Raw genomic sequence first — 22,046 nt, forward strand, 5'->3', positions numbered from 1 at the left:
TTTGCGGTCAGACACGCGGAGTTACGGTCTCTAAAAGCTTCCACTTTGCGAGAACACCACTTGCAGTTGATCAAGCTAGATCTGTGAGGAAATTCATCAGTGCAAGAGTGGAATGATGCAATCCTTCACCAAGAAATAATGACTTCCACGATGCTACTTCAACGATAGGTACTTCGATTTATATACTTGTGGTAATGGGAATGAACTAAAGAAGAGATTAGATCAATTTGCCAATTTCTCATGTGTTGAACAGTGAAAGGAGCCACTGAAGACGAAGAAGAGCTGCATTGCCTTTATTTTCAAACTTGAATCAAAGACGCATTTGTAGCCAAAATGGGGTAAAAACAATGAATAGGTTCCCGGGAAATGATCATGACAGCGCTTCAGCTATCTTATCAACTTAGCCTTCCGTGTAATGTATTCTTGCTCTGTACCCTCTTCTCCATTGTATTTTCTAGTTGTGGCCTTGGAGAGCCTCTGCCATGAATAGCTTCCCAAGGTTCTGAGAGGTGAATTCCTTCACGTTCTGGCAATAGTTGTTAATTTGCCCTGTTGGACAAAAGCGAACATACTTACAAGCGCCCCCACACAAACACACAACGGCCACATTTATTTGTACACACCCGAATAGGTGGAAGCAAGAGAAATGGGGGAGAATGAAATGGGGGGGGGACGGCTTAGCCAAAACATCAAATTAGTGCTGGAAATACAGCAAGATCAGAAAGATGTCGTGGGATTGGGAGGAGAGCTCAACAGCTTGAAATGGCAGCCCAAGGGGCGTTTCACCACTTGGTGACTGAGAAAATAAACTTTAGATTAATGTAATTTCCAGATAATAGTGGAGATAATTACAAAGCAGAACTCGAGCTCCTGTGAGGAGAACAGAGGCGGCTAGAGGAGTTTGCGATGGTAGGGGTTCATTCTGGGAGTGGAAGCCAACATACATAGAGAACTACTGTGTTATGTTCTCGTACCTGCAATAAGTAGCGTGTCCATGCGAGGTGGTGGCTGGGAAGGCTTGAACATTTTGCTGATATCCTCTTCAGGCAAGGGCGCCTCTCCTCTGCTCTGTCGCTGGACATTTTCCTGCTGTCGCCTTTGGAGATACTGCACACAAGGCCAGACAGAAGAAATGACAGCATTAAAGGATGACAGGGGTATGATGGCATGACAGTGATGGAAAAAGAGGGAAACAGTGAAAATGCACTGAAATAATTCTCGCTGCGGTAGCAGAAGTCGCTAAACTTTTATAATGGAAATGTTGCCTATATGCCACCGGGTTAACAGTTAAACAGTTGAAAATAGAAAATTGAGTTGTGGTCATCTATCCCATATACTGTACATATAAAAGATGGTGGTAATACATTTGCCTTTGAAGCGAATGAACATATTGATGACATTACAATGACGTTGTCTTTTACTATATTGTCAGGCTGAAAAACCACTGCACCATCGGGTGCCGCTGGGTGTGATATCTCGCATTGCCCTCATACAGCAAAGGAATTCATAGCCATTTGATTCACACTCCAAGTAGCTGACATACCACAGAGGAAAAAGAAAATGTGCTGTTAAACAGCAAGAGATATTGTTAATTCAAAAGACCATATGAGGTCGCTCGTGTTATAAATAAAGATGAAAAGCCTGCCTCCATTAATCAAATTCTTGTTTCACTGACAATCAATCAATTTGTTAAATGTTCCAAAAGAATCATGTGTTTTCCATGTTTTTTGTCCAACAAATGTTATCGGCAAAAGAGACAATTCTTAAGACAATGCTTGTATATAACAAAACGATGCTTGCCTGTTTTGGAGAGACCAGACAATGATACACTTAATTCAGTTTAATAATCTGATTAGATCATAAATACTAATCCATTTGAATAGTGTGGTAAAAGTAAAACAGCAGTTGGCTACTGCTGAAGAATCCCAAAGATGTGAGGACATTTGCAATTTGAATATTATATAAATAAAATTGTTGTAGGGGGGAAACACAAAATAAAAAAAATGCATCTTGTAATTATAGTTTAGATTTAAAATTTTACTTGATCCAACTCTTGTCAACTGGGTAGGTGTACTTCAAAGGAAAATGTCAACTACATATGCAATTGGTGAGAACAGATTTCCTTTTTTTTGTCTGTCAACTGGATTGATTCATGAAACGTGAATATTAGACTGAAATGAGGTTGGAGGAATTTAGCACAGCTTTGGCTTTCTCCGGTGGGCTTAGAGAGAAATGATCATGACCCGCATGGCAGCTGTCAGACAGACTGCAGAAGGACCTCTTAGTAGTGTGCTGTATTTACCCTCCAACTTCACAAGTTTTTCAGAGCCTCCTGCAGAGAACCATCACTGCAGCTGGAACTACCAAGCCTCATGTAGCAGAGAGTGTATTTGAGGCGACATCATATGTTTAGGCTTATACAGTCTGTAGCTTTAAAGTGCAGGCTTCATTTTTGGACCAAAGCGTTGTTTTAAATTTAACCATCTTAAAGTTGAGTCTAGAGCAAACAAATAGATCTAAGATAAAACAAAAATACTAATAATTTTGGATATATTCCCTTATTATACATGCATGGGCTGTACAGTAAAATACTCGAGTCAGGATGTTCATGTTTGGTGTGGTTCAATAGAACCACTTTTACAAAGTTGAGCAATCAGAAATAAATTTAGATGTAACAAGTTTAGAAACACTTGAGACCCGAGCTTGATTTTTCCTTTAAAGTAAAATATTTCCTCTATCCATTTTCGGGTGCAGTACCTTTTTTTGTGAAAGTGGAAACATGGATTGACCGTTAGACAAAACGTTCTGGGCAAGGTAAAATACAGAAGTAAACAATCCCAGAGCTCCAGTGCTTGCAGCACTCGTGCTTAAATTTATATGGTTCCACCAACTACCAGTGTTTGTGGGGCATTTGACGAATCAGAGTGTATCGATGTAATGTCAACTATTTGTGTAAATTTCTCCTCATCCCTCCATGTCAAACCACGACTCATGCTACCCAACGTACTGCGAACCGAACATTTCCCATAAAGCCTGTCGCTGCGAAAGCCTGATACCTGCAATGGGGTGTGCAATTCCAGCTTCTTTCCGAAATTAGATATTGTCACTTTCACACCTAAAGTGAACTGGACCACGGCTCGCTTCCAAGTAAACCGAGACCGTCTTGGTTCCGATCGGCTATTTGTTCCGCACCAGAATTCAGTGATTCCCACTAGCCTAAAAAGTGCGCACCACAGACTTTTATGTTTGTTTTGGACCAAACAGGCCAGGTGTGAGTACGCCTTTTGTCTCAAGATAAAAACATGACAATACTACAGTGCACATAAATCAAGAAAGAGTGACATAAATATTTTCTCTGACAAAGCCTGAGAGAGCCCAATGACAAATGGACTTCTCTCACGCACAGTGAGTTTTGCCATTGTGATGATTAATAACGTACTATTTCTTCAAGAAGCATCAGGGTCAATAGTACAAGATTACAGAGAGCAAATACAGTAGATGCATGACAGGTGTAATAGAGCTAGCCAACTTTCAGTTCCTTTCACCGCGCATATTGTTCATCGTATAGAAATGGCAAAAATAAAAAGATCCCATTTTAGCTGCAAGACTATATGGTTTTGTGGCTATCATGGCACTATGTTGGGGTGTGTTAGTGTGTGTTTGTGAGGCTCAGGGCCTGTGATGATGAGAAAGTCGGTGGTGTTGGGTGATAAATCATACTGGCTGGAGTGTGGGTGATTGTCCTAGAACGTTTGGCTATGTACGTGTGTTGTTTTTTGCAGTGCTCATGTTTTTGACAGAGAAGGGCTCCGAGTTGTGTGATTATCGTACGGCAGGCTGAGGCTTGAGAATCTAGCGGATGATAAAGGCTCAACAGTAAAGCTCCAAACATTTTCTCAATTCCCATCTTTGAGGGTAGCAAAAGAATAATTAAAGATGTCTAACGATCACAGACCGCTACAGGTCTTATGAGAAATGCATAATCAGAATGTGTGAACAATGTGATAATCATTGATATTTGAATCCTATATACATGTTATTATCATGTGTACATAACGCTTTAGAATATAATGGCACATGTTCATGATGCATTTGACTGAGGACGTGCTTGCAAAAATTGTGGAAGCCTTCATTAGTCTTCTGTTCTGGCCGGCTGTGCGCCGGTGTAGCTTTTTAATTTACGTCTAATGAAGTCGGTGTATGAAATAAATCTCGGCGGGTGTGAAAGAGAATAAAAACTGGGTTAGGAAAGAGTTTTTCAATTAAAAAAAAATAATAATCAAATTTTGCAGCAATTCAGCTGCTTCGTTCCCAATTGCATGTGCTCCCTCAGAGTACTCGCAGTATTTGATGTTGACAGTTAGGCAAACAGCAGTAATACTTCAAGTCAGAAAGGTTGCCAAATAAAATCGTCTGTAATGTAAAAACCTGGAATAGAAGCGTACATGAACAAGTGCATCATATAATACCTAAGTCATGGTGATGTAGATACAGTTGCTGTACAAAAGACTGGAAATATCAGCAAGGAATAAGAGGCTTCCACCACTTGAGTGTGGACCAAGAATCGAACACAAATACTTGAAATGTGACATTACAAAATGAGTCATCTAATTTTAACTTTAAAAAATGCCTGACTCACTACACTGAAAGTATTCTGAAACCCTGTTATGGTATTGACAACACAAGGCTACTATCAAATGAGTTCCAAACCGATGCTTGATATTCATTTTATAAGGCAGGAAATTCTGCGAAAAAGGGGTCTCAATATAGAAATGCCGAATAATTCAAGGAGACATGATAAAACTGTAACTTTGAAATTCAACCAAGACCAGAGCTCAACACAATCAAATTTTCAAAAAAGAAAGGGAAAAAAAACACAGCCCTGAATAGAGGGAAATTGTTTTTGAGGCCTTAATGATAGAAACACAGAAAGTTAAAGCAATAATCTTCAAGAAGCTGTTGAATAAAACTTGTCTTGGCAGAAATGTGTTTAACCAACCTCAACACAGAAGCTACCGAGGGCATGATGACTGAAGAGAGACAGCTTAATGGTGTTAATGCTTTGACAACAGAATCAGTTTAAGGCATGCCCAATGTTTGCCTTGCATTAGTTTGACACTCGGTATACTAACCAGACAAAATCAAGGCCCAAGGTCCTCAAATAGGGCACATGCTGTTTGATTCAAATTGAGGCAAAAGGTGGGTATTCCGTATAAATCCCAAATGCAGTGGTACCCAGAGTAACAAAACTAATTAGTTCCAGAAGTAGTTTGGTCATTTGGATTTTTCTTGAGGAGAGGCGTATTTTATATGTAAAAGTCGTGCTTCATTCGAATCATTCTGAATACTACCGAGAAATCCTTTGAAAATTATGAAAATGTACCAATTCTGTAATTAAAAAAAATCCAAAATACAAAAAAGACAAACATACAAGTATTTTTTTTACATCAGTAAAACTAATATGAAATTCAAAGAAATGTTCCATTGGGGTGTATAGGCAACATAAATTGTTATTATGTTTTCTTTGGTATTCAACAAGCATTGCCTTTGACGCCAAGCTGGGCGAGTTTTGTAACGTGAAATTTATTTTGTGTCTAGAGACAGAATTTTGCCATTGAGGCTTGTCATAACCCGAATATTTTGTATGTCGTGGAGGTCGTACATAGAGGTACGGCTGTATTGATGAACCTGACTGTGCATTCAGCCATGTGAAATTGACTTTTTGTTAAATGGCTTCGAGTGGTTGCTGTATGTTTATGTTTGTGTCAAGAAAACAAACATTTAATGATTACCTGATGCTTTTGCTGCTGCAGTTTGCTTTGATTTCTGCTGTAGGTGTTATACTTGACAATGTCTTGGTTCATGTCATCCACCCTGTCCATCAGGAGCTGAAGGCTCTTCTCCAAATGGTTACTGAAACATACATATACATCAAACATATTTAACAACTTATCTACACCCCTACACACGCCCTCAAAACAAGTGATTTCCACAGAGTAAGGTGATAAGTATTAGTCGCTTCATCATTAAGACTGACATCTCTAAGAGGGCATGTTGACAGAAAATGTATTGTTGCCATTATGAAAATATTGATTATGCCTTGTTGTATTCAGAAGATAATGGCAATGGTCTTGCAATAAGATTGCTGTCGGGTCAAACTTGGTCGACTTAAATGAGGAATGGATTAATGCCATAAAGCTGGAACCTTTCCCTCGACCATTGAAATGCTTGATAGAAGCAGAGAGCTCTGCTTCCCCATTGGGATCATCACTCAGGCTGAACCAAGATTAAAGAAGAATACTGGTGAATTTTAATGGTAGCTGATTTATGATGGAATATCATTGTCAAGTTAATACATTTTAACTCGGGTTATAATAGGATATTAAGTGTCTTGCTACATTGGAGAGAAAAAAGCCTGACATTATATTAAAAATAGTATAATATATAGTTTATAAAAATAAGTGACTTCAAAAAGCATTTTTTTTAATTATAATTTATGTAATGACTGTTGGCGACCCGATGGGGCGAGTGGTTAGCGTGTCGGCCTCACAGCTCTGGGATCCTGGGTTTAAGTCGAGGTCGATCCACCTGTGTGGAGTTAGCCTGTTCTCCCCGGGCCTGCGTGAGTTTCCTGTGGGTACTCCGGTTTCCTCCCACATTCCAATATGGTAGACTGATTGCACACTCTAAATTGCCTCTAGGTATGCTTAGCATACAGTTGGATCCAAGTAACTCATAGTGTGGCACACTGGAATATTTAGACACACTGAACAAGTATAGATCGACACTTTTAGTCATCATCGTGCTAATTTCTCACGCCTGCCCCAGGGGAAGCTTTTTTATTAGCAGCAGCTTCACAGCTGTTTCACGACTTGGAGTTGTTTATTTCCATAAATGATTGCTGACTAACACCCTAGAGGCAGAAGCTAAGAACCTAAAAAATCTAAACACAAATCCATATGAGCTAGACTGTGGTTTAATGTGCATGGTTTTTGCATTAAAGTGTCCCCCAAACTCTTAAAAACACTGTGCTTTCACAATGGGTAGAATATGTTGTCAAGGTTGGAAAGGTTAGTTATTTTTAAATACACATCTCATTTTGGAGAAGTGTATTAAATTGCAGCACTTAAAAGGAAAAACATTTAGGATTTAAAAGGAGAAAAAAAACAAATTTGAGCACGAAACAAGTTAATATCAGAAACTAAGTGAGCTGTGATTGAAATAATTCCTCATTACGACAAACTTGGCCAATAAAGCCCAAGTCTCTTAGCTTGGTTTCATATATGGGGACATAAACCTTTCACGACTACTCAATAAGTCTGCAGTTAATCAAGATGTGTTTTTAATTCCTAAGGTATATAATCTAGTGCAGTTATACGATGTAACTTTTATACATATTTAACAAGTTTTATTTCCTGGGTTGCCAGCATTTAATTTTAAAATGCTTTTTACGGCAGTTCAATTTGTTGTCATTCAGGCAAATATCCTTTGAAAAGTACTCGTATTTTAATTTTTGTTGTACTAGCTGTAGATTTTCTATCAATTTAGGGACTTTGAAAATTCCCATTTTAAATTTACCATAATTTAATATATTTTAAATAGATCGGTGAGCCTTTTTGTCCAATCACAAGTGCTCAATCAAACATCCAAAAGGTATTGTTTGCCTTGTGAAAAATCACCTAATGCACCCAATGATAGGTTTTTTGAATCCGCCATTTCTCAGAAGGTTCCAAAGGCTTTGTAGAGTAAAAAGCAATATAAGCTTCATTGTTGTTTGTATTCCAATTGAAAGCAAAGTTAGATTACATTTGATCATTAAATCCTTAAATCTCATGACAGATAACCTCACTTTGAGCCCTCAGAGGACTTCATGAAAAAAAGAAAATACTCAAAATAGTTGTTCTAGTTAGTACTCTCCATTCATCCTCCAAATGTGAGGATTTTGCCTTAGGTTTCTAAATAAAGTCTCAGAGCTTTTCTGCCTGACCTGCTGGAAAGGTTGAGTAGTTCATGTTTGTCAGCCACTGTGGACTTGTCCTCAAGCTCCCACATCAGCACGTTGATAAGGTGAGAGTTTTTGATGACAATAGGAACCTCCTCAAACATGTGATCAAAGCCAATGTTAGCCTTCTTCAATCTAGAGGGGAAAGAGGAAGACAAAGACTCACAGAGAGATCAAGCAGATTCCTTAACTATTATTGGTAACTTTCTGTTGATGTAAAAAATAATAATAATAAAAAAACTAACCAGCAGCGCCTAAATTCACACAAAATATCTCCTTATATTTGTATTACACCTACTGCTTCCATTGGTAAAAAGTCTAAGACCTATCAACTAATTTAGCTTACATTCAGATTGTTAAATGTGTCTTGGATCAATATCACAAATGTATTACAAAATAACAGGACATTGTATTTTTTTATTTTTTAGAATAATAATTCATTAGTCTCGTGTCCCAAGTCATTTTCCCATGTCGACTGTTGCTACAACGAGCAATCCTTTGGCTCAGAGGGTGTGTGAGTGTGTGCGGGCGTGTGTGTCTTTTTGTGGGGGAGGGGTTGGATGCATAATTTTCAACTATAACCTTTAACATCTATTGGCAAAATTATCGATCAGTGTGGCTCAACATGTATCTTGCATATTATGACCTTTTCAGGTGGCAAAAGAGCAATATAAATAGATGTATGGGGAAACAGAGGACCAACACATTTTAGGCAGGACAAATTGTTGCAAAATGTTGGCGCTTCAACACAGTATCATGATCTTTCCAAGTTGGTTCCCACGAGACGAAGCCAACGAATCAGATAAAGTGCATACTATTGACCACCCAATAATGCACGGTGCACTTGGAGGTCATATCAAAAGGATGGTTCTATTCAGCACTCATCCAGAGAGAAGGAGAGAAAATAGCGATACCCTTCACATAAGCATTGAGAAATAAAAATGCTCTTGAGTGATGAAATAACTTGAAAATGACCAAAGCTATCATTAAAAAAAAAAAAAAAAATTCAACCATGAGTCGTCACATCCCAATGATTCTAGGAGCTATGCTTTCTGGGGCATTGTGCCCCTGGCAGGGTCACCCATGGCAGACAAGTCCGAGGTGATGGACCGGAGAAAGAATGGCACAATAGACCTTGCATGATGCAGAAAAAATAATGAAGTCGTCGTAGCCATGCCTGGGGGTGGGACACAATGGCAAGCACCTGACCTAAGTTCCTGCACTGGTGGGTCCCTACCAGGCTAGGGGCACCAGCCATCCCCCATACACGGTGTTCAACCATGAGTTGTGTCTTATCAGACAATTCGTTTTAGCTGCCTCTTCTGACGTTCAGTAGAAATTGGATGAGCGTTAAGAGTTCACTTCAGTATTATTTTATGAAGGATAATCACAATTCTGTTTGTTTGTTGTTCTACAAGCGCAATAGCAGTCAGAACGTTGTTTCTTCTAGTGGTGGCAATTAAAAATGTTTTTGCAACCCTTAGTATACTGGAAGTAAAATGTGTATTTGCATTGAGCTACGAACCCTTCAGGTGTGAAATCTTTCTCCTTGCAGATCTCCATTAATTTTGGAGTCAGCCTGTAGGCCTTCAGAGACAGTGAGCCTTGAGCAGTCTTTATGGGGTCTGAAATGGGTAAAAAAAATAGCAAGAGATGATCATCATATTTGATTTTGAGGATAATTACATATTTCATTTGTTGATGGTAGTTTTCGAAGTAAAACATTACAGTATACTTTAAAAGGGACGGTCTACAAACTTCATGGACTAGAATGAGAAAATCTCTTGTTGTGTTTAACAAGTAGTAATTATTATCCACCAGATTTTCTGTGTTTTAGCTTTCCAAGGATTGACAATGGGAAACTTTATTTTAACTATACAATAAATTAACATTGTTAAAGTAGTCGGAAATTGCCAGTTTTTTCGTGTAGCATTTCAGTGTCCACCATCTTCACAGCTTTTTCCAAATATGAAAGACTACCCATTCAGATTTTGAAATTTGTAGAAAATTTAAGTAACACATCACCGAAAACAATTTACTCACTTTCAAGCAAGCGCCATCTGACTGAGGGAATGTGAGTAAGCAAGACTTGCGCTGAGTAAGTGAAGTGCTATACAAAGTTCAATAGAGTGTTTTTGGCACTAGTTTCTTTTCCAACATCAGACTGACAAATCTCATTTCGCTATTGAGAAACCATTTCTGAATAGATGGAGAAAAACATCAACAGACTGTTTGCAAAAGCTACACTTGACTCTAAAATAGTGTGCCTGTTTTCTCAATAGTACCTGATTCACATAGATAGAGGAAAGGTGTCATTTTTAAATAAAGCGTGAGCATTAAATTGTTTAATTTTAACCTAGGACAAAAAGGCACATAATCAATAAATGAATTTATTTCCACATATACGGTGCACCAGTTGACGGAAATAAATGATTGTAAGTCTTTTTTAAAAAATAATAATAACAGAAAAATATAATACACTAAAATATTTCATTTTGTATGCTCTGTGTACACAGCTGTGTTGTGGGTTCCATTTTTTTTTTTTTTTAAACCTGCAGGCCATAAATTGCTAACATGGCAAGTAATTCATATTGATAATGATTGAGTTAACAGCCCATTGTGGCTCTAAGCTAATGTTGAACACACATTAATGACTTGGTCATTGGGCATCTGACTGCTTCATTCAACAACATAAAATGACCATTGACCTAATGACATAGTGAAGAAAAACAAAATCAATTATTTTCCTTTCACGTTAAACAAAGGTCAGTTTCTTTAAGGTGCTCTGATCCATTAAGTGTTACATTATCGATTCACATTAAAAGGAGCCCTCATTTATAAAAAGAAAGAGGACTGACTTTTTTTCTAAATGGCTAGTAGGACTTGATCAGAGGGGTTCATGTGTAACATGGTTAAATTAATCTATTTGCCAATTTAAAAACATCACCACCCTGAAGTTATTATTTATTTATGTATTTATTTATTTTTAAATAGCAAAAATGGTTTTTATCCAGTTTTTCTTTTGATAAATATATAGTGTGAATGCCAGAAATATAATGTACACCCAAGAGTTATCTTTCTCAAACAAGAGATAAACACTAGAAATAGTTGAACTTGTGAATCTATAATTATGAAAGTTTAACCTTGATAATAGATGAACTTTGCGAGGATATTTCACATTTTTTGGAAGGTGACTGAAAATAACAACAAATTTTAACTACCTTGAAGGTAGCTTGAACTACCTACCATATATAAGCACAACCGACTCCTCAATGGCATGCTGGTAAGTGAACTGTGAGTCCAGCAAGGCTCTGCTGACAAAGGACCCATAGTAGGTGGATTGGTACCATCCCACATGCAGATGGTCGATGTTAACATGACGCAGAGAACGCATCATCTCCATCTGATACTGGACTGAAAGCAGAAACAAGAAAATCAAGATGATTCACTGTCCAATTGTACTTGACCTTTATCATGAAATTGAATTTGGTAATTCTCCATTGTTATTATCTTTACATCTATCTTGTCTCCTTCCCAAACTGAGAGGGAGTGGGGTGGGGGTTCTTGATAATGATGACTCGACAGAAGTGTGACCGAAAATAAAGCAGAGAAGCAAAGGGTCCATTCACTCCGTTATCAAGTGAATGGTGACTCCATTAAATATTTATTATAGAAATGTCGTCCACTGGTTTTCAGTCCACATGTTGATAAATATATCTCCCAGTGGAGGAGAAGGGATAGACTGATATATATACGACCATATTAGTAAGAACGGTAAGGTGCAAGATATATTAACCAGAGTGCCATTTGATATCAAAATACAGGTGAGGAGAAATACAAACAACCTTGGTGCTTTGGTAAGTAACAGTCACTGCGAATGAAAAAAAAAAAACAGCATCCCCATACAGGGTCATTGAAAACTGTTGATAAATCAGAGCATTATTGGGCAGCTGTGGCACACTAGCCGCCAGCCCAGGGAGCACATCCTTCTTCTGATGCGCCTGTTAACAAGGATAGAGTGAGGAGGAAAAGCGGAGAAGAAAATTTGGTGATAGGGAACCTGTGGGTTCAGAACATACAACATAAGGACAGAAACAATGAGAATAGATCATGGCATCATACACACAATCTGTCCACATTCATTCATTCATTATCAGAACACCTTAGCCCATCCCAGGAATAAAGTAAATACAAAAGCATCATTAGTCATATGAACCCTCGTTTGTACCTCCAAATTCTCAGTCCTTTTCCATCAATCAAACATCGTCTTAGGACCAGACAAAGACTGGCACCCCAATCATTTAGTGCTGATTCATTGTGAATGTCTGTGTATGTCTGTGGTGGATTTGAGAATTTCACCTTCCAAAACTGTCAAACATGGCCATGCACATTCAAAAAGACTTGGAAGTGGTGTGTATTTTGGTATTCACCACCTGAAGCAAAAGTGTTACCCTTGGGCAGCAATTAAGTATACAAATACCCAAAAACCACAACCAGTGAGTGTGTGTGTGTGTGTTTTGAGGTGAAGAGGGGGTTAAACGAGCTCCACAAAGCAATGGGCATGTCAGTGTGTGTGTGTGTGTGTGTGTGTCTGTGGAATGCACCCGACAGATAGTCCATACTCTAATAGTCAATGACACAAGAGGTGAACTGCTTCAGACCTTCCATGCTGCTGCAGGCCACAACATTTCAGAGCAGGCAAAGAAATGTGTGTGTAAAATGGTGCCAGGGTCTTGCAAAGGGAAGATCCACGTAACTGCGTGTCACAACATATTCAACTCACCACCTTGTCACAACAAAGAGCCCATTGCCTGGAAACCGCAAGCATGCACGCACATAGTTAAATTGAAATGTTCAAATGAAGGCAATGTTGATTTCATCGTATACTAGATATCTGCATGGATGATTCGATTAAATACAGGGATTCAGAATAACCTTTCAGTAGTAAGAAATTGTTTGGTTAATTACATCATGTTTTGGTATCACAACAATTTTAAACTTACGAAAAATAAACCATATAATGTCATTTTCCCTATTAGGAATAAAATGGGGGCAACATGTTTCTGGTCTAAGGTCTAATATAAGAAAGCACATAGGTTGTTCTTTTGTCAACGTACATGGTACGTCCACACATTCATCATTTAAAAGGAGGGAAGTTGGGAACAGTGATAAATGTGTGAGTTGCTAGGAAGTAAATGGTGGTATCGAGTTGCAGTCCACACTGAGCCGTCAGGAGAGGCACAAGGCTAATTTTCAGCAGCAAGGCTATAAGGGGATCTGTGTGCCTATTTGTTAGTGCCTTTGTGTTTGTGTGAACGTAGCCACCTTGGTCCATGTTCCACCTGGCACAGTGGATCAGGTGCAATTAATCTTAGTTTAGCAAGCCCTACGGAGGACTGCACGTGCAGGCACATACAATCACCAGGCCAAAAACAAGCTGCAACAAACTGCATTAAGTCTCAAGACCGAGGTTATTAGTGTTCAAAAGATTGAAATGATTTGAACATTTGAGACCATTAAGAATCATGCTTACAACTATTTAGTTTTCGTCTCTTTTCCCATGCACTTGCCCTTATTTGCCCTTATTTAAAATGTTTTGCTTGGTTGGCCTTATTCTGCCCTATAAATTTATCCCCATAACTCCACTACATATATCCTTTTCCTCCCTCTATTACCATTTAAACATTTCTTACGTTAATCTTGGCCTTGTGACGTTCTTTTCTTGTATTTTACCCTCACATACACAACATATAATGTGGAACAGAATCACTAGGAGACAATGGAGTAGATGAATAAAACAGCGGAACTGATGGAAATGGAGACTGCACCTGGGGGATCCACACTCATGATTTATAACGCAGCATGAGCATTCAAAATCAGATACAGCTCTGGCTCAGTGCGAAGAGCCAGCGTTAGATCAGTTGTACAGTGAACGGCAGACACTAAATGAAAACCTTCAAAACGAACCATCTCAAATACGGGACCTCCGAGTGATCTAATTGGCTTCACTGGGGGAGAACAAGGGAAAACCGAGAGAATCAATGTTCTATTTGGGGCAGGTAGAGTGATCTATTGAAGGGCAACCTCCAAGAAGGACCTCATCAGAAGAGGGAAGGCCCAACTTCTTAAAAGTACATGCACCTTATTGCATACTGAGCAGTATATTTACAGCTAGGAGTTGAGAGATCATGGTAGAGGCATTTTAATCCTCTGACTTCAATTAACCTTTGTTGAAGATGTCTGCCCCAGATGACAATTAAAGCAGCAAATGTGAAGGCTAAACCTGGCAGGAATACTCCTTATGCAAATGGAAAAAAACAAGAACACACAGATGAGGAATTCCTACCCTAAAGTTTTTAGATCTCTAGATATGGATATTTAAAATCTGCAATTGGCTAACAACCAAGTCATGATGTAGACTACCCAGCCAACTGCCCGCAATTAGCTGTAACTCTTGTGGAGGAGGACCAGCTTGAATAATGAATGATATATTAAATATATAAATTGTATAAAAAAAGATTTTAATGACATTGCAAATGAAAAAACTGTTGCCTAGTATTATCTAGCATTGCAGCAAAGAAGCATTGCATCAATGATGCTGAATATAAGGCATGCACTGGAGGCTTCAAGCAGATAAACATGTAATCATTTTTAATAATATATATGTATGTATATTTTTTCCCAAAGATACTTACAGGCAATAATAGGAATGTGTGGTAACCATATATAACTGATCGGTAAACACAAAGTCGTCTTTTGTCACATCATTAAAAGACTGCATCCACATTGACAGAACTAGAAGTCATTTTTTAGCAACAAGAAACAGGTGTCATTTGCCACTGAATGAATGATAGCTGTGAATGTAGCATATTTATTCTCGGTACTCATGTTTCAAATGTGCACGAGAAATGTCTTATGTTTAAATGTATCACATTTCTCCATGGTCCATATGATTCTACACAAGGTCATATGTTGCAGGGTTCTGTAAAGTTCTTTTATACTTTGGTTGAAGGCCTATTTTTTTTCTTCACAAATTCTCCCTCTCTCACTCTCCCTGGCTCACATTTGTCTCAAAACTCATATGTGCTGCAACAGTAGCTCCACACTGGCCCCTATTGATTAAAACGAGCACAACACACTTATGATTTGATCTCAAGCACACATCCACAATCAAGCAGGCAATCTTGATTTCCAGTCCATTTGTTGTTGTCACCTATAAATATCGATCAGTTTGTTTTTTGGGGGCAAAACAGTAAGTTAACAGAAAATTAGGCATTAAAGTTATTTACGGGATGATTTAATTGACTGTCCACGCTGTTATTTTTCAAGATTTTGGACTGGTTTCCCCTTTGTGTCCTTGGCTGTCAACACCAATAGAAGCCAAGCCTAATTACAATATTATTTGCAACATAACATTAAGAAAATAAGGTCAGATTCTTGTATTACGCCTTTCATACAGCAAACTCCTACACATTCCTGCGAAATTAAGATTAACCTAATTATGTCCAACGAATAGGAGATGAGACAAACTTAGGAAAACCAACGAGTGAAGCAAAATGAATTAAGGATATTTTTAATCCAACATAATTCTCTATCCTTCACAATGATTTGTTTATTTTGACACAACTGTGAGAATCATTGAAATCTTATACCTCCATTTCACTAGTTATCACTGAATAAAAGGCATTTTACAAATCAACGTGATGCGTGTTCAAGGGACAGGAAAACGAAATGCCATGTCGTGACACTGGTGTATCTGACGTGATGGCAACGCAACTAGAGATAGAAGGGTGATTGACTGCCCTAAATTGTACTGAAGCATGAGTGCGAGTGTGAATTGGTTGTTTGTCTCCTCGTACCCTGAGATTGGTTGGCATCCAATTCAGAATGCCCCCAGCCCATAGCTGGCTGGGATTAGCTCCAGAACCCCCTACGACTCTTGTAAAAGATAAGCGCTACGGAAGATGAATGAATGAATTGCACTACACTGAAAAAAACCTCTATGCAGCTCGGGAAGTAAGGACATTTTTTTACTCAAGTAAATTTTGGAAAACTAAAGCCAAGGCAACCCTCAAAAGGCCATGAATAAACTAACAATCTTTAGATGGCCTTGCTAGGTAAACAACAGAGGCCTGCCAGAACAAAGCCGCCATCCTATTCTTGGATCTCTGTGATTTCCTGCTTCTGCTCACCTTGGCATTCTTGATTGCAGTGTTGGGCAGTGGCAATGTCCCATATTTATTTATTTTATTCAACCTTTATTTATCCAGGTCGGTAAACTGAGAACAGATTCTCATTTGCAATGCTGACCGAGCTGCAGATGAAAGCGTAAAACAAAGAAGCTACATTTCCCCTGGCAGTTCTAAACTTTAAATGAATTTCTTCAGTTTGATGTCATGGACATATATTCACCTTAGACTAAGGTTCAGCAACCCAAAATGTTGAAAGAGCCACATTGGATTAAAAAAATGCAAAAGCCTGGAGTCACAAAAAAAAAATTAAAAGCCTTATTTAACAATGGAGGCAGCACAAGCTGTATGTTTCTATATTAGCCTACTATCAAAATGATGAGGTTTTTAATCACACATGCTTATGGACAACAAAAATGAACCACTTTTAAACAAATAATTTCCTATTTTTCTATTTAGTTCAAATGTTGAGTTTAAAATGTTTTAAAAAATTAACACATTCCTGCAAAAAAAGAGAAATGCTAATAAAAGCTGCATCTGAAATTGTCTTCTAAATGCATCTTTTCACTTCACTATTCCATCTGCACACCTAAACAATGTAGCCCCAACAAAAACACGTTTTACAAGAACAGTTACTACAGAGCTTCCAATTGTAATTGATGCATTTTAATTACAAGTTGAAAATAAATTAGGTCTTAGAGGTCTAATGCATTTATTTTTAGCTGTACATCAATGCAATAAGCCGTAAAATTACCTTCATCAAAATCTGCATCATCCTCAGTATGCTGCGGGAAGGGGAAACAGTTGGTGATCTCCAGCCGGTCATCAACCACCAAGCCCAGCAAGACGCCCTGAACCACTTCACTGCCCTGGCCCTCTTCCTGGCAATGCTTGATGATCTTCAGCACCACCTGTATATAACAAACAATCAATATCATTTTTATTGCAATTCTGTGAATAAAAACTACAATTTCATAATATACCAATGTGAAAGGAAGTCTGTCTTCATATCTGGTTCGGCTATCACCAGCAATTGCAACCAATAAAAAAGGCTTGACCTTGACTATAAAATGGATTAACCTATCCAGAACAAGAATTCAAGCAACCACCTTTTTGCTGCAGTGAATTTACATTTGGACATTGTCAGATATCCAAGATCATTGGGTCTCATTTAGAGACAGGCCCCATGTATCATGGTTGCAACTTTTTTTTCATACTAGATAAAAATGGCCCAATAAAATGAGCCCATTTAACCTCTAATGCGTTTTACCAGCTCCAACAAGACCATTATTTTTGAATGTGCTAGTGCACAAATATACATAAACACATGATTTGCATCAAGCAAATTACAACAACCAATTGGCCAATAGTTCAGAGTAAGGAAAGCAAAATGTCTGAAAGGAAAAGGGAGAGAAGAACAGACTCAAAGCATAGTGTGAGGCATAAATCAAATGGATAACAGTGTGTGCAGGTAATAAAAAGTGCATTAATAAGATACACATACAGCAGAAAAGAGGGTGGCTGTCTTGAAGCCAGGTTGCAAAAAACAAAAACACCCATCAAACTCATGAACGAACCCCAATAGTCTCACTATCCTGCCATACACACGCACAGACACACACACAGAAATGTGTCCAGGCATATGATTTATTCCAGTGGTGTATTGGATCTGTCACCCAACAAGTAAAAGAGCTAGGAGAGGAAAAGGAGAGATGATATGGCTCGGAGTGCGGCAGAAAACAAATTTAACTGCCAGCTTTCTTGGCTGCTCTGATCAAAACTAAAGAAAATAGAGGGGAGTGTCGTGAGGTCTAAACTTAGAAAAGGTTAAAGTAAGGCCAGCGGGCTAAATGGGGAGTCACAGCCCATTTATCCTCTAGTTGCATCAAACTAAAACAGTGCAAAAATCATTAACCACATAACAATAGGCTACAATAAAGCCATTACTATGTAATCAGGGTTCAGCAATTATTACTTCAAAGGAGCCAGATGAAAGTGGAAAAATATTTGGCATCATGTTAAACTTATCTGTTCCTTATGAACGTTATTATTATTACGTTCTAATGAGCTGAAGCCCATGCCGATTCAATGGACCACATTATACAGAACGTCTTTTGCCCTCTCATAATCGATAGTCAATCAACTCTTTTAAAAGACAATATTTCTGATCCGTAATTCCACTGATTAATCCAATTATGGAGTTAAAATACATGTATCTAAAGATTAGGGATTTTTAGTCCATGTTTATTCACTGAAGATCCCAGCTTTTCAGTTTGTTGTACACTTTCGTCGTTTAATATGAAGACATCCAAGTTTCAATGCTGTTGTAAAACGACCTAATTTAAATCTTATGGACAGTTGATTGAACAGACATGGCATGATGGCAATTTAATTTAACTGCACTCAGCAGAGCAAATGATCCTTTTTTAAGACTGCCTATAAAAGAGTGATTTTAACGTCAACAGAAATTGGTTTTTACAGTACACTATATACACTCGTCCTTGCTATCTCATGGCCACCTAAACGATTTTCGACATCCTCAGGAAAAGCATCGGCAGTCAATTCATGAAGTATGGCAGTTTAGGGGTTAGCAAAAGATGCCCTTGCTTCCTGTTCAGTGGATTTGTTACAGATTTCATGGGGGTGGATATGGAAAAAATTGTCTAACATCTGATGCATTCTACATACAGACTGAGGACAATCTGTGCAATGCTTGTTTTTTTTTTGGATAACTTTGTGATCTGTGAAGCTTGCTAAAGTTTTCCAATAAAACTCAATATGGATGCTGTAGGGCAAAACACAGTACCATTGTTTTTCTGCGCAGTGTACCAAATTAGAAATTAACGGGTGGGGGTTTCCTCACTATATCCTCAAGATCTCCAAAATCCATAATGTGTTTCATGTTGCAGAAAGAAGTTTATAAAGAAACCCAATATGTTGCCTACATAGAAAATAGCTCGCATCCACAAAAAAGTTTTAACCAACATTCTTTTCAATTAGTATAGTGAACCCTCTTACATTAAACACAGTCTGTTTTTAAAAAAAAAAAAAAAAATCATTATCACCGTAATCCCTTTCGTGTAATACACCCCCACAAAAATATTTCTTTGAAACATTTTTCCTATTTAGCTGTGTAATCTACAATAAATGCAAATCTTCCATTACCTGGTGATTTGTGTTATATTTTAATATGTGAACATCTTTAGGTGGACTCATGTAAATTGTGTCAAATCTAAACCAGAGAGAAAAATAGAAGGTGATGGAAATTTTCACCTTTTAAAAAATGTGCTTTAAGACATGCTTGAAACAGTAATGCATTTGTTCAGAAAATATTGTGTTCCCATCAAGACTCACAACTGATAAGAATCAGAATAACTGTTGCGAAATTTTCTCTTACTGCATTGCAGTTACCATGTCAAAGCTGATGCTGAGGTACTTATTTTCACAGTTCACATTTATCAAATCACATTTGCAAACGGAGTTCTGACTTGTCATACTCTCAAAGCTTGTTAACTTACCGCCACTCATAACAGGTTAGAGGGAAAGGGATTTTCCAAATCTGCAGCAATTGTTTGATCTCAGCGGGAGTGTGATAGAATCCCCCCAACGAGCAGATTGTACAGAGACTGCAGACAGGCCTCACATTATGTTTGCAATACAGTTGGACAACATAGCAGTGCGTTTGCTGTCTGAGGTTACCCCTGCAGCTATTCCTCTGACAGACAGATTGTTTGACGCAACAAAAGAGCTAGTGTTGCGCATCACTGCACTCGGGTTTGTTTTTTTTGTTTTGTTTTTTCTTGCTTCCTGAAACCGACACCTTTGTTTCTGCACTAAGGCTCCATTTGAGGTTTTAATGCTTCTATTAACCTGCTACCATTAAAAAAAAAGTGGCTGATGAGAATGGGAAAAGAAATCTCATTAGAGCGTGATAGAATACACGCTGAGGTGAAATATTTAGATATGAAATTTGAGTCCCAAGACTACAGGGCAACTTTAATTACCAAGATAAAAAGAAGGCAGCAGGTGGCTAAGTGCAAGTCCTCTGTTGAGGCAACGGGGTATAAATGAGTTGCTTTGTGTCTGTGGCAGGGCTTTTGCAGAGTGTGTGTGCAGTGTGGGTCTGTGTTGGAGGTGTGGGGGGGGGGGGCAAGTCAGGTAAAGAGTGGAAGTGCATCAGAGTGAAGAAAGTTTGTCCTGTTTCCATAGTAACATTATCAAAAAAAGGAATAGGAGAACTGGTTGCCAAACAATTTTGTCTTATTGGTAAGTGGTGGATTAGCAGAATAATGGCGCTTTAAGGAGATGCAAGAGAATGGGCCAGGGAATCTTGCTGCTGGTTTTAAAGGAAAGGACAAGCACTTGTTGGAAGTATTTGACATTCATCAAACATTAGAAACATTGAACAGAAATTCTTCATTTGATAGCTGAATTGCCACTTATTGAGTACTTCAGTTAATTCTAAGACACGACTGAACATGAAACAAGAATCAATTTGAAAGATGTTTCACTTAAAGAAGGCTGATATTAACATGAATAAGACTATTTTGTTCATTTTCACATTCTACAGACTACTTTAAAAACAACCCCAGATCGGACTGCATAGCGGTCTGTGGGTGTGACACACCTACTTTACAATATCCCCCATGGGATACCTAATTGACATTATGAAATACAACTGAAAGCCACATCCCTGAAGACAATAACAGTGTAATTAATGTTTTTGTTCTTTTACCAGATTGTCGACTCTAAGGCATTTTGAAGTGAATTAAATTGAACGCTTTTTATTGAAGTTGAAGTATTGAAGTAATACGAAGTGTACAAATAAATAATCTCTAAATAATAACATCAATAATGCATATTTTCAAATGAATAAATACATATAATAAATAAATAATGAATAAATAAGTAATTAATAAATAGGTAATTAATAAATAAGTAGTTGACAACATGAATAAGTAAGTAAATGATAAGTCAAATTACTTATTTAGGCTAATCTCACTACATCACACCAAACTTATTTCTCCTTATAACTCTCACAGTCAAAAACATTATAAATCAACCATTCCTAATAGGAAAAAATAAAGATAAAATTAAGTGGCCAGATCTTAAAACCATTCCTTTTACATACGTTGCACACTGACAGTACAATGGAGTCCACTACAAAGATATAATATCAAATATTTAAGGCTACATGCCATAATTCTAGGGCGATCTACCGTAGCGATCATCTAATTAGATTTTTCTATTCTTAAATCGCAGAATTCGGAAACAGCTTGGTTTATAACGACCCGTATTGAAGCTATGACTGTAGCGATGAGAGAATCTCAATATTTGGCATGTCAAATCGCGGTACTTAGAGAAAAGCAAACATACAGATCAACGTTCTACTCGGTGAAAATACTGCTGTGCTTCAAATAAAAGATCGATCGATTATGATCATTCTTATTCAAGGTACAAATCAGGAAAACATCCCTAGTTAGCAGCTCGCCTCCATGAAACACGCCGGTCCCGCAGCAAATATTAACATCTGCTAAAGGTTTCTAGCAAAAATAGGGAGATAAATATGCTCACAACACTTACCAAACCATCGATCTGAATTTGCTTTACGGGAGAGTCCAGAGTACCAGCAGTAGATGCCATTATTACTGTAAAAGACGGGATTGGTTTTACTTGGAAAACACCAGCAAGAAGCTACACGCTGAAAAGGAGGACCACGTTCAATGACGGACGTTTCCGTAGAAAGAAAATGATCTTCTTCTTCCCGATCGTGCAGAAACACGTACTGCTATTATATTCCGGCAGTACAGTATCTTTTGTAGTTACATTTGTTACACTGTATATTGTTGTTGTGT

General features: G+C 38.0%; 1 protein-coding gene across 1 annotated transcript; it reads right to left on the reverse strand.

Annotated features, from left to right (window-relative positions):
- Positions 1–277: 277 nt before the first annotated feature.
- Positions 278–21,943, reverse strand: LOC144199925 (eukaryotic translation initiation factor 3 subunit H). Its single transcript, XM_077721820.1, has 8 exons — positions 21,775–21,943; positions 16,946–17,102; positions 11,249–11,416; positions 9,528–9,627; positions 7,988–8,137; positions 5,793–5,913; positions 975–1,107; positions 278–549 (listed from the first exon to the last, which is right to left on the reverse strand). Exons 1-8 carry the CDS (start codon positions 21,832–21,834, stop codon positions 455–457), a joined length of 984 nt encoding a protein of 327 aa, XP_077577946.1. The 5' UTR covers positions 21,835–21,943; the 3' UTR covers positions 278–454.
- Between the last annotated feature and the right edge of the window lie 103 nt (positions 21,944–22,046).

Source organism: Stigmatopora nigra, chromosome 7 (assembly GCF_051989575.1).
Source record: "Stigmatopora nigra isolate UIUO_SnigA chromosome 7, RoL_Snig_1.1, whole genome shotgun sequence".
NCBI lineage: Eukaryota > Metazoa > Chordata > Actinopteri > Syngnathiformes > Syngnathidae > Stigmatopora > Stigmatopora nigra.